Raw genomic sequence first — 11,586 nt, forward strand, 5'->3', positions numbered from 1 at the left:
GGAGCTGAATAAAATTTTCATAACCAACTAATAAAAACACACTGCAGACAGATATAGAAATCAAAGCAATTAACTGTAAAACATGATACCAAAATTGGGCCTACCTCCTTCCCACTCTTCAGTAGCATCAAGAAGGCACAGTCTGGAAAGAAGAGAAAAATGGGGTAGAAGTGGGACTCTATTTCACTTCTTCAGTACAGCTGCGTGGAAAGTGTCCTTTCTTCTTACCTGTTCAGTCTGGAAGAAGTCAGTGCAACTCTATGACTGATTCTTGGTGATCATACTAGTAGAAGTGGCTGCTTGCCAGTGTGTATCTAATACTCCATGGAGTAAAAATGCCCTATTTCCAATTCCAGTTTCCTTTTCTGTTGAAAATGGTAATCCTGAAAATACTCTAAAAACAAGACAAATGCTAAAATATACCTGAGTCTGTAATGTAAGCTGGTTTGATGACTATGAAAAAATACCATTTTACTTCAGGAATGTACTTCATCTTACTAACAAGGTTCCTAGAATATTGTGCTCAACTCTGCACACCTTAGAAATATTTTGAGAGTGCTTAGAGGTACCAGAGGAGTCAGAAAACATCAAAGAGGAAAAAAAAAAACGCTAAAGAATTTGGTAAATAATGATGACCCAAGCAGAAAGCAATAGGCTGCAGATGTCTGCAGGGTATAAACAGTGGGGATGGATAAAAATATTTAATATAAGGCACAGAGATATATTTAAGTGTAGGCTGCATAGCCAATAAAATAGCAGAATAGAGGCTAATATCCAAAAGGAAGTAAAAGGGTTATGTAAATCTTTAAAAATTAGATTTGGCAAGAGGGTATGAAGTATGCTGTTGGAAGGAATATAATATTGGCAGGGAATTTGTGCTAAGATCCATTCTCAATCTCTTACAGTATAATCCAATGCAGAGCTCATATTGAATTTCTCTGTGTTGGTTTGAATCTGCAAGTGTGGAATTTGGCCAGCTGGGATATTGATCTATGTAGATCTAGTTTTTGTAATCTTGTCTTTTAGAATTGCAAACGCTTGTGCAAAAACAGGGAAGGTATGCATTAACACTTATAACAAAATCACCCCCCTGTGTTTCTGCTATTACTGTCCCATGTCGCTAAACTCTTGGGTATTTTTCTGCTGGATTATATCCCTTAGACTAGGCACTATATAGGAGTCAATGACCTGTCCAAATTTTTATTAACTTGACATAAGTTCTTATCATGTCTTTTCTGTGCTGACTACATACGATCGTTAAAAATATGGCTTGAGAAAAGATTTGTATCTGTTATTTTACGCAAGCTTGCCTTGTTTGCTTTTGCTTTCTCTGTCATTTCTTTGATACTGATGCTGATGTGACAGGGGAATTTCATTCAGCAACTTTAGAGCTACTCATAAAGAGGAGAAAAAAGATAAATATTTGTGACCTTTAGCTGGAGCAAGCTGAAGACTGAATTCCCAGCTGTTTCTGACATGGAGCTTTAGGGCAGAAAGAGAAAATGAGAATTCTTTGGTCAGAGATCTTTTTTTCTGTCAGTAAAGGTGGGACATTAGAGAGAAAAAGAGCTTTTGATATGCTTCAGCTCACCCCAAATATAGGGACAAAGGTCGATATTTTTAATTAGATACAGTATTAAAAGACACACAGGAATCTTCTTGGCTCTATTAGGAGACGAAAAACCCCAACAACAAACTAAGAAACATTTGTGAATGGATTGTGTCATTGATATGTTATCCAGCTTGCGGAGTAGTCAGTTTAAGATGCCAATGAGAGCATTGAGGTCCAGTGAATACTGACATGGAGGAAAAATAAAAGACTGAAGTTTTTTTTGGAAGACCATATTCACAGACTGTTGAACTTCGCTGTAAATAACACTGACACCACATTTTTACTTCATTTTCCTAAAGAACTTGGGTGTTGTTAATGTCCCTGTTTGCCTTTGTCAGTTCAGTAATTAAACTGCATTCCTGTGCATTCAGGTGAGGCTACCGTGGTCTCTGCTGCTGAGAGACTAGACCTAGAAATTTTTCTGGTGTTGAACCTTCTAGATTTTTTTCAGCATTCGGTGGTTGTACCGAGCGTCATGTCACCCATAGTAGGGTAAAGGGCCCTGAACAGCAGAGCCAAGCAGTAAGGGAGTGCATAGGTTGCTGCAGTGGAAGCTGGTGGCCAGCCTGTGCAGCACAGGACTGTCTTGCTTGGAGAGTAGCCATTGTCTTCCAGGCAAACTCTGTTTGCTGTGCATATTGGCTGTAGTGAAAGCTAATTGTGGAGCTGGCTTATGAAGAAGCATTAAATAAGAAGCACATGTGTTGTTGATAATAAATGCAGTACTAGGAGCTTAGATAGTAACCTCTGTTGTTTGAGCTGTATGACTGTAAAATATATGCACTGTTAAACTGAATAGCCATGCCACTGTTCTCTGACAAAATATTGTGCATCCTACCAAACAAGATCTGAAGCTGTAAAAGTGTGGGTTGTCTAATGGGGGGGCACAGACATATAAATGCTTTGCATCTGGAATTACTGTTTGAACCTGAGTTTGTGAGGCCTGACATTGACTCGTAGCTAGACCAGTGTCTACATGAATCAGTGAACAAGTCTTACAATTTTTCTGCTGCTGATGGGATGCAATGGAGACAAGTCAGGCAAAGCAGGCACAGCAGAGTGGCCCAGAAGTTCACTGGAGCTGGGTCTGAACTACTCTGTCACTCTTGAAAGGTGGCCTGTTGTGCTTTGTACTCAGAGCTAAGGCAGCTGCGGTGCAGCTACTACGTATGTGACTTTGCAGTACAGCTTCCTGAATGCTGTGTTGTGGCTAACGACGTTTCCCACTGCTTATCAGCAGTCATCAGATCACAGGAATTTAACTGGATAAATAGGAAGAGATTTTAAAATGCATCTTAGAGTCACTTTGTTTTGACTTTTTGCTCTGTTCTGTTCTGAGAACTTACCTCTTCATACTTGGTGTTTCATAGCAGATAAAGTGTTCGGCAAAAATGCAGGAACCAGCAATTTCTTTGTTGAAGCCTGTCTGACCAAAATCCAGGGGAAAACATCATATGCAACAGCAGCATGTTTAATTAGTTCTATTTCAACTGGCCTGGATTTGGGGGGTTTTGACCTTTAAAATAAATGCAGGATTTTATTTCTGTTAACTGCAGAACAATGATATCATTTAGCTGTATTAATACTAACTTCTTTCATCAAAGTACAGTTTAATTAAGAGCTAATAATGCAGGATTTCAGTTAATGATGCTTATTGAATTTAGTGAAAAGGCTCACACTGACTTCAACTGGTGAGTATGGGCCTTAATATTATGGGAAGTCAGGTAAGATACTTGGGCAGATGGATCTGCCAAACTGTCCAAATTCATCCAAGCAATCAGTGGGAGCTTTGCTTGTCCTGCACATTAAAAAGAGTTGGGCTCCAAGGCATCCCTGTTTAATAATTTAAAACCACAGCTGCTACAGGTAGAACCTAGCTGTTGGTAAACTACAATAATTTTTAAGTAGCTGAAGCCATGCATTTTGTTTTGTGTCCAGGGAATTTTTGTACATATTTTCTGGTTTAAAGTCTACCCTTTGTAAATAGATATCCTGCTGGCATGTTGTACTTTTCAACTGTTACATCTTTTGGAGGATGTAACAGAAGTGTCAAAACCCATGTTTTTTAATGGAAAGAATAATCTGTTTCTTGAAGCTACTATATCTTAAACAGGTTGGTCCACACCCCATTCTCCAACCCTTCCCCATTTTAATTTTGTTGTACAAAGTAGCAGGAACTTGCATGGAATCCGACATTTTATAAACTTGAACATACATATGGTCAGTAGTTCAGCTTTTCCATCCCTGTTTCATCAGTATTTCTATTTTTTGCTGGATTGTGTCCTCTTAGACACCTTGCTTAGACGCCAAACTGTAGAGCAGTGTCCTTTCCCCACATACGCAGTTCAGGGTCTATTTATGATTTCTGGCTTCTGCTACTAAATGCTTTCCAGAAAAAGCTGAAGATTTTCTTTTTCTTCTCTTGCCCACTCTGTAGTGTTGGCTCTGTTAAAAGTGTACAGTCAAAGAAAATGTAAGCATTCTTTTCCTTTTGTCTGAAGGATATTAAAAGTACTTTTTCAGATATACCTAGTATACTCAAAGCAATTATTCCTTCTCCTCCATAGATTAAATGTTTATGGTAATGGGTGTCAAAATACTAATCTTGGAAATCCAGAAAGAAAATAGACTGAATTTTAATGATGTTCCAAAATACATAATTTATAATGAGGGAAACATTTTTTCCTCAGAGGTAAAATAGTCTGTGTAATAAAATAATGATTCCCAGCCATTTGGCGTGGACTTTCATTGAGGCTGTCTTCTGGTTCTTCTTGCCATGCTGCCTCCAAACACCCCAAATTCTTGCCCACTGTCTTCCCATGCGTAATCACTGCCACAGTTTCTTGAACATCTGCCATCAGAATCTCACTGCTGCTCACTTTCAGGCTTCTACAGCACTGTTGTTACAAGACTTCTTGTGGATGCCCACTTCTCCCTCATCTCTCCCCTCTCTAGGCAGTGTGTCCCCCTCACTCCCTTTTCTGCTGTCAGCCTCAGCAGTGCTAGGGCAAAGCTGGGACTGATAATTAGGCACAGCTTGTTGAAGGACTCAGAGCACTGACGTGATCAGGAAAGGCAAAACAATGTCACCAAAAGCTCAAAGGACATCATACCAGTTCCAGCTCATTAAACCCCTATATTAGGAACTCCAATCAGAAGTTTAAGTGGCTTTATTTCTGTTTCTTCCCTTTCTTGCAGGGGTTAAATTCAAGTGGAAATATAGTACAGAAAATTAAAGCTATGTCTGCATAAGATCTTCTGTAAAGGGAGTTCATGTGCTTAACTTTTTGCTTCCACGTTACACTTTCTTTTAATTTGCTTTACCTTTTCAGAAGGTACTTGCCTTTATCAAAGAGCCAGTACTGCATTAGAAGTTTCCCTCAAAGGCAAAGTAATTCCTATTATAATGGCTCCTTTGGTAGTATTGTTAGACATGAAATAGTAAAGCAAGCATTGAGAGGTAAGATCTGCTTGCTGAAAAAAGGAGGAGAAGATAGGCTTTTTGGGATATTACGAAGCTGACCTTGCTTTTGTTTCTGACATGAAAGCATGTACTGATTTGAAGTTTAAGATGTTAGTGCTGCAGCGTTGTGAGGCTTTGTCACAATTTAGTTAAAATCTGTGTGATTACAAGTGGAATTAACAGTGTTTTAAACTATTTTGCTTTTCGATCAGCTAAGTTCTTTAGCAGCTTTTGAGTAGGAAAATAGTCACAAATATGTTGTGACTACAGGAAGAAGTCATAAGTTCATCTTAGAGTTCAACAAAGCATTCTAGATTTATTTGTTTGATCATCCAAGATATTTGGGTCTGAATACTTTTGCTGATGCTGAAGAAATTACTACTATCTGTTTACCAGAGACAAGTTGACACTTGTGACTTCTCTTTAACAGACTATAAAATGAAATAATGTAAAGAGATACTTGAGGACAGGAGGCAGGACAGTTTCCTGGCTAGGTAGATAGGAAGCAAGTTTGCTGATGTGAGTTTTACCCTTGGCTTTACTGATGGTTTACTTGAGCAGGAGCTTTTGACAGCCTGTGTCATTGGTCTGTGCCTCTATTTTTACCATCTGTAAGATAAGAAAAATCAAAAAGACCTGTTTTCTTTGTAAAAAGAGTTTATATTTCTGAATGATAAGTGATAAAGAGAGCTAAACACTATGGTTGTCAAGAAAGAAAGATGCCATCTTTACAAAAGCAGGAATTTTCATACATTTCCATTGTGTGGCTCTTCCAATTAAAGAATAATTCTTGCGCTTCCTTCTGTTACATTTGTGATCTCAGAGTCCATTTTCTCCTAAATTCTCAGTCAGTTGAGTTCCCACTGGCAATTACAGCAGCTTACGTAGTGGAATAGAAATAACTTAAATGGCATGATGCTTATTAATTGTCTGAGAATTGGGTTTTGTTTACAACATACATGATTTCTTACATTCCTTTCATTATAGTATAAACTTGTCAGATGCAAAGATTGGGAGAATTCTTGTTTTGCTGTCGGGATAACTTGTCTATTCACTGGATTATAACAGAGCCTTTTTCTGAGATTATTTTGGACTATGGGTGAAGAAAGGGGCTTTTCATCATATACTGAAATCTCACATTTGATTTCTGGTACAAGGAATTTGCTAAACCTAGTATGTAAGCTTAGGAAAAGTTAAAAAGTACATACTCCTCTGTAGCTATGTACATGAAAGTGATTAGGCAGCCAGCAATTTGTTTTCTTTATAGTATCAGTGGAAGTATGATGTCCTATAATTATCTATAAGCATATGCAGGCTTTAGTAAACAGCTTTTAAAATATAATCATCAGTATTAATGTATTTACATAACATTTCATACAAATACCTGGAGGGTATTGTTCATAAACCAATCACAAAATACACAGGAAATGTCACCAGCTTACCTTCAGTGTATCAAGCAGCATTTAGAAATGAAATTTCAGGCTTTTTGTCCACCTACTTTTCTCTACTTCTGTCATTATAACAGAAATTCACAGTAACAGGCCCTGCCATCTGTTTCTATATATTTTGCATGAGGTTTAACATTTTGTTTTTAGAACCTGAAAGATAAGTAAAATGTCAAGTCACCCAGAAAATAATCATAGGCATGGCAACTCAGACGTTATCTCAGCTTGTCTGTACAAAAACTGCTTCACTGCAGACCTGTCCCCTCCCCCTGTGCAGATTGAGCAGGTACACCGTTGATATTAGCCAATATGTTTTCAAATACCACCACACGCTTTACCACAAGGTCTCCTGTTGATTTTAATGAAAGCAATGTGGCCAGAAAACCCAATGTCATCGCTTTCAAAATTTGTTCTGTAGAAGGTGAACTTCAGATTTCCTTTAAAGTTTTGTGTTATTTAGGTGTAATTTGGAGTGTTGTCTTGTGACTGCTGGTTTAAATAAAATGCAGCCACCAGGTGTGTCATTGAGGCGATAAGAAGGTAACTACACTAGCAAAACTAAATCCCAGCAAAGAAGTAAACTCTTATTTTGCATTATGGACTTTGTGTAACCCTTTTCCCACCTTCCATTTGAAAGCCTGGGTTGGCAACTCTCTGGTCAGTCCTGTAGCTGCAGTATGCTGGGAATGTGCAGTAAAGATGGTCTTCCGGGTTGTGTTTCTCTGGTATTTCCAGCTGCTCTTTGGTTTTCCATCATGATGAAACTAGACTGGAGCTGACAGGCTGAGAAGGTGCTAGGTACAGGATAAGACCTTCAGCTCAAAAAATGCTCACACTTCTTAATTAGGAGGGCAAGAACCATGCAGCCCATTCATGCCACCTTGCTGTCAAGCTGCTCTCAGGATCCTTTCCATTTGACAGTATCTACGGTTAACGTAAGCGTATAGACATGTTGTTTGCCTCCTACATTTTTAACTGTGCAAAGATAAAATTACTTAATCGAATAGGTTCCCAGCAGCTCAAGGATGGTTTTCATAATAACTTTTCTGTGGATTTTATACCTTTCATTAGAGTAAGAAGTCTCCTGGGTGATCTGCACTCTCAGCCTGTGCAAAAGCCCTCATTACAGTGTTGCAAGATTTTTCTCTTATATTCCCTTCGGAAGTCTAGAGCCTGTTTTCAGTTATCTCCATTTTGTGCTTCATTTTAGTCATTCCTTTAGAAAGTCCCTTGTTCAAAGGACATTTTTCGGGCTTTCCAGTGAAAGATGATCTTTATCTTAGCAGTCCTGTGCTTTGAAATGGCCTGTATTGTTGTTGCTGGAGCTACAGTGAAGCAGGTGATGGTGGGAAAGGCAAGTTGTTTCCAGATCTGAGATGACCTTAAGAAATAGGAGGCAGAAAAATGATGGTTCTTTCACAGATTTAGTTTTGTGATTAGTATATATTTAATGAATATGCTTAGGTATAGCATTATGGTTCACTGAAATAGTGAATAAGGCAAGTACTACTCATGACTCAGAATTGAAACCACTCATGTTTTATCAGCAAAACTCGAATTTGCAGCCCCCCAGGATAGGGACAAATCACTGGTCTGTTGCTTCAGATCAGCTCCCTCAAGCACCAGCTTTCCCGAGCCAGCCTGAGCTACAAGCTTAGTGAGCTTGCTGAGGCCTCATATACGGGTTAGCAGAGGGCTGAAGAACAGCTGTATTCCTGCATTGGTCAGTGCTGCAGTCTCCCAGTGGGGCCAGGTGAAAATGCTCAGCTCTGGAAAAAGAGTGGTGGGAAAGGCAAACGCAGAGCTGGGACATATGCACCAGCCATGGTGTGCGGCCACCTCTTATTGGGAATGGGAGCACCGCTGGGCCTGCTGCCTTGGGCTTTTCTTGAGGTTGATGCACAGGGGAGCCCCTGCACCCTTTGCCTGATTTGGTCACTGTCATGTTGTAGGTATCTTAGGGTAGGGAAATAGGCAGATGGAGATTGTACTTTTATTACAACTGATACAGATGAGCCCTGGTAAAGACCTGAAGAAGAGCTCAAGTGCCCAGAAGTTTCTCTGATAAGGTGGATATTGCCTTCATCTGTAAAATGGGTAATTTGGAACAACTGTAACTTGATGATACTATGCCTCGATCTAAAGCTGGGCGTGACTTCCATGCTGATATTCTGTTGTCATTGACATTCGTTAAAAAAAAAAAAAAAAGTTGTAGACACATTACTCATATAATGAAATACCAAAGATACTCTTAATTGCTGTCTCATATTTTTTGGAGCACCAAATTGTCATTGAATTTCAAGAGTGGGGAGCCTTCTAGACCTTTAAACCTCTGAAAATCTCCAGTGACTTTTTGTGCTTTTAAATATGTTCCCATTTCTCAACATGCTTAGTTAGTAATTTCTGACAATAGAAATACTTCTAATCACTTCTTGTACAGTGAGCACTGTGCTATAATGTATGCTGACTTTGAAAAACTTTGGTGTATAATCATTTCCCTTTTATTCAAAGGTACTGCATAAGTACCTGCACAAGTGTGTGTCTTTTTGCCGTAGCTGGCCATGTGCTTCTGATGTGCTGTGTTCAATGTCACAAATCTCCAGAGTCCAGTGTGCTCAAAAATTACCAACCATCAAGTGCTCAGATGAAGGCAAGTTGCTTGGAGGAAAATGCACCCCAAGTCTCATTTTAGAGGATGCTTTTTGCTTTGCAAAGTTTATTTTGCATTGGAGAGCTGGGTTTCTTTGTTACACCTGGAAAACCGAACAGCAGCAGTGTGTTTAGGAGGTAACTCTTGAAAGCAATATGTAAATCTTGGGAGTAACAAATTAAGAAAAGCATATTCAAATCAGTTTTCTGACTGAGTTTGATGAATAATAGCTTTTCCCTTTCTTCCTGCATGCTGGTTTTCTGTTTGTACTTATCTAGTTCAAGTATATGTATGCTGACAGCCGGTGTGCTAACTGTGCGAAATGACTCAGAATTTGGGGGAATTTAGGATTAAGTTCTTTGCTATGGAATAGGCTTCATCTAGCTTTCTGGATTTTATTTTTTTTTTTCTCATTGCCAGTGATTTTTTAAAATGTAACTAACATGCTATGTATGTAGTTGACCTGATACAAAAAAACACCATTGTAGCTCATCCTAGCTGTTCATCCTAGTGAATGGAGTAGCAGCTGGAGGCACAAGAGATCTGAATTTCATTCCTGGCTGTATCCCAGGTTTACCGAGTCATCAGTGGAAGGTCTTTTATCCGGAGTGTGCCTTTGTTTTCCCGTTTCATGATTCAGGGAGTAAACCAGTATTTAATAGCTGGTCATCTTTATGAGGAAGACGATGGAGTTTGCATGCTGCTTTTAATGTTTAAATGGCAGTGAAAATACCTGTTACTACTTTGTCATATATATGGAGCTGTTTTTAAATAGCAAAAGCAATTGAAAAGACATACATCTGTAAAAGTATCTATATTGTTATATTAAATTTGTGCCAGGTATGTTTTCTACATATATGTTTATATGATGAGTTGTTGGGTTTTGGTTTGTTTTTTTTCAGGCCCTGCTTGACACTCAGAATCTCTTGAGAGCTCAGATTACAAATTTTACTTTCAACCTGGGATTTTCAGGGAAATTTTATCACACAGGTAAGAACGAAATACTGAAATAGCTGTTGTTTTGATGGTGTTTTTTGTAGCATGAGGAAAGTAGGAATCATAAAGTTTAAGGGTCTGAGTAGAAAGAAGTATTTCCTTCCTCATAGGATAACTAAAAAAAAAAAAAAAATCAAACTGTTCTCTCTTCCAGGTTGCTTTGGGACATACATTTGTGTGATTTACCAAATCAAAGTTATTACACTGAATTAACCTTTTGTTTGAGCTGTAGTCTTGTCTGGAAATAACCATGTAGGTGGAATCTATAAACACCTCCATTCAGCAATATCCCTTTAAAAAAAAAAGGCATAACAGTCCAATAAGTAGAACAGTGACGTGGAAGTAGGAGAGCCAGGCTGTAGTTTCTAAGCGAAGACTAAGCCCTTCAGAGAAGTGTACTGCCAGACTATTAAGTTGCCTGAATAAGTGGTATGTTCTTCGTCCTCTTGCAAGCTGGAACATGCAGAAATGGCAGAGTCACAGACCAGGAGCAGACCTTGCAGAAAGCAGTCCAAGCTCAGGATTACAGCTTTCTGTAAGAGTTATGATAGATGTTACATATGTGTCGTTGGAGTAAAGTCAATCCTGAGGGTGAATAAACATATCTCGTACTGCTGCTTTATAATTCCATTCAGTTTGAGCTAGCTCAGGCCCTCACTACAGAACCTCTCCCAGAAAATGGGGAGAGGGAGGCACATACAACAGATGAATTGAATTTTTCTCTGCTTCTGTTTCCTGAGCACATTTAGGTGGTAATTTTAGTTGGGCTGGAACATCTCAAGATGGCATTTGTAATTCTAGTTAGAAATGGCTTCAGGGGCTGTTCCCCTCACTGCATCCTTAGGAACAGGCAGGAAAGCATCTGAAAAGACAGGCCCAGGGCCTGAAAATTCACTCGGTGAGTCCAGCCACCCTTTAAATCTCTTCAAAGATGCAGATTTCTGGGAACTCCTATAATAGGCCATCATCACAAAGGTAAAAATTGGTGGGGAAGAGAAAATTACTCTTAATAGTTTCAAAAGGCTGCAGGAAAAAAATACTTCCACACATCACAGATAGTGAAAGGAAAGTAAGTTTGAGAGTAAATTTAGTTTGGTTAATGAATACCAGAAAAGTTGTCAACATTTTCATTTATACTCTGTATTGAAGTGTCTTTCATACTATCTCTACTATTCCATTCTTTAGCTATTGATGTTACTGATAAAGCACATGCATGTGAGGACAGTGTTATACCATGCAATCAAGATGTCACATAACACGGCATGCAGTCTTTTACTTGTCTATAATTGCTTCAGGAAAAGAAACGTATACTTGGAAACATTTAAACACCAGTACTTTAAATTATCTCTTATTATGCTAATTTCCTTCTTATATTTTCAAACATGTAAGAATATGATAACAGTAGACTGTCCTGGGTTCA

The 11,586-nt window shown here is 38.7% G+C and overlaps 1 protein-coding gene across 1 annotated transcript in view; it reads left to right on the plus strand.

The window, feature by feature from the left end:
* LOC104408947 (bifunctional heparan sulfate N-deacetylase/N-sulfotransferase 3-like) overlaps nt 1–10,160 on the plus strand; it is a gene marked incomplete at its 3' end in the record, with an annotated part of 16,854 nt that extends 6,694 nt beyond the window's left edge. Inside the window, exon 2 of the mRNA XM_010018695.1 lies at nt 10,073–10,160. Within this exon, the coding sequence (XP_010016997.1) occupies nt 10,073–10,160 (88 nt within the window). The remainder of the gene's footprint in view (nt 1–10,072) is intronic.
* Nucleotides 10,161–11,586: the final 1,426 nt, after the last annotated feature.

Source organism: Nestor notabilis, unplaced genomic scaffold, assembly GCF_000696875.1.
Source record: "Nestor notabilis isolate BGI_N333 unplaced genomic scaffold, ASM69687v1 scaffold19547, whole genome shotgun sequence".
In the NCBI taxonomy this organism is placed as follows: Eukaryota; Metazoa; Chordata; class Aves; order Psittaciformes; family Psittacidae; genus Nestor; species Nestor notabilis.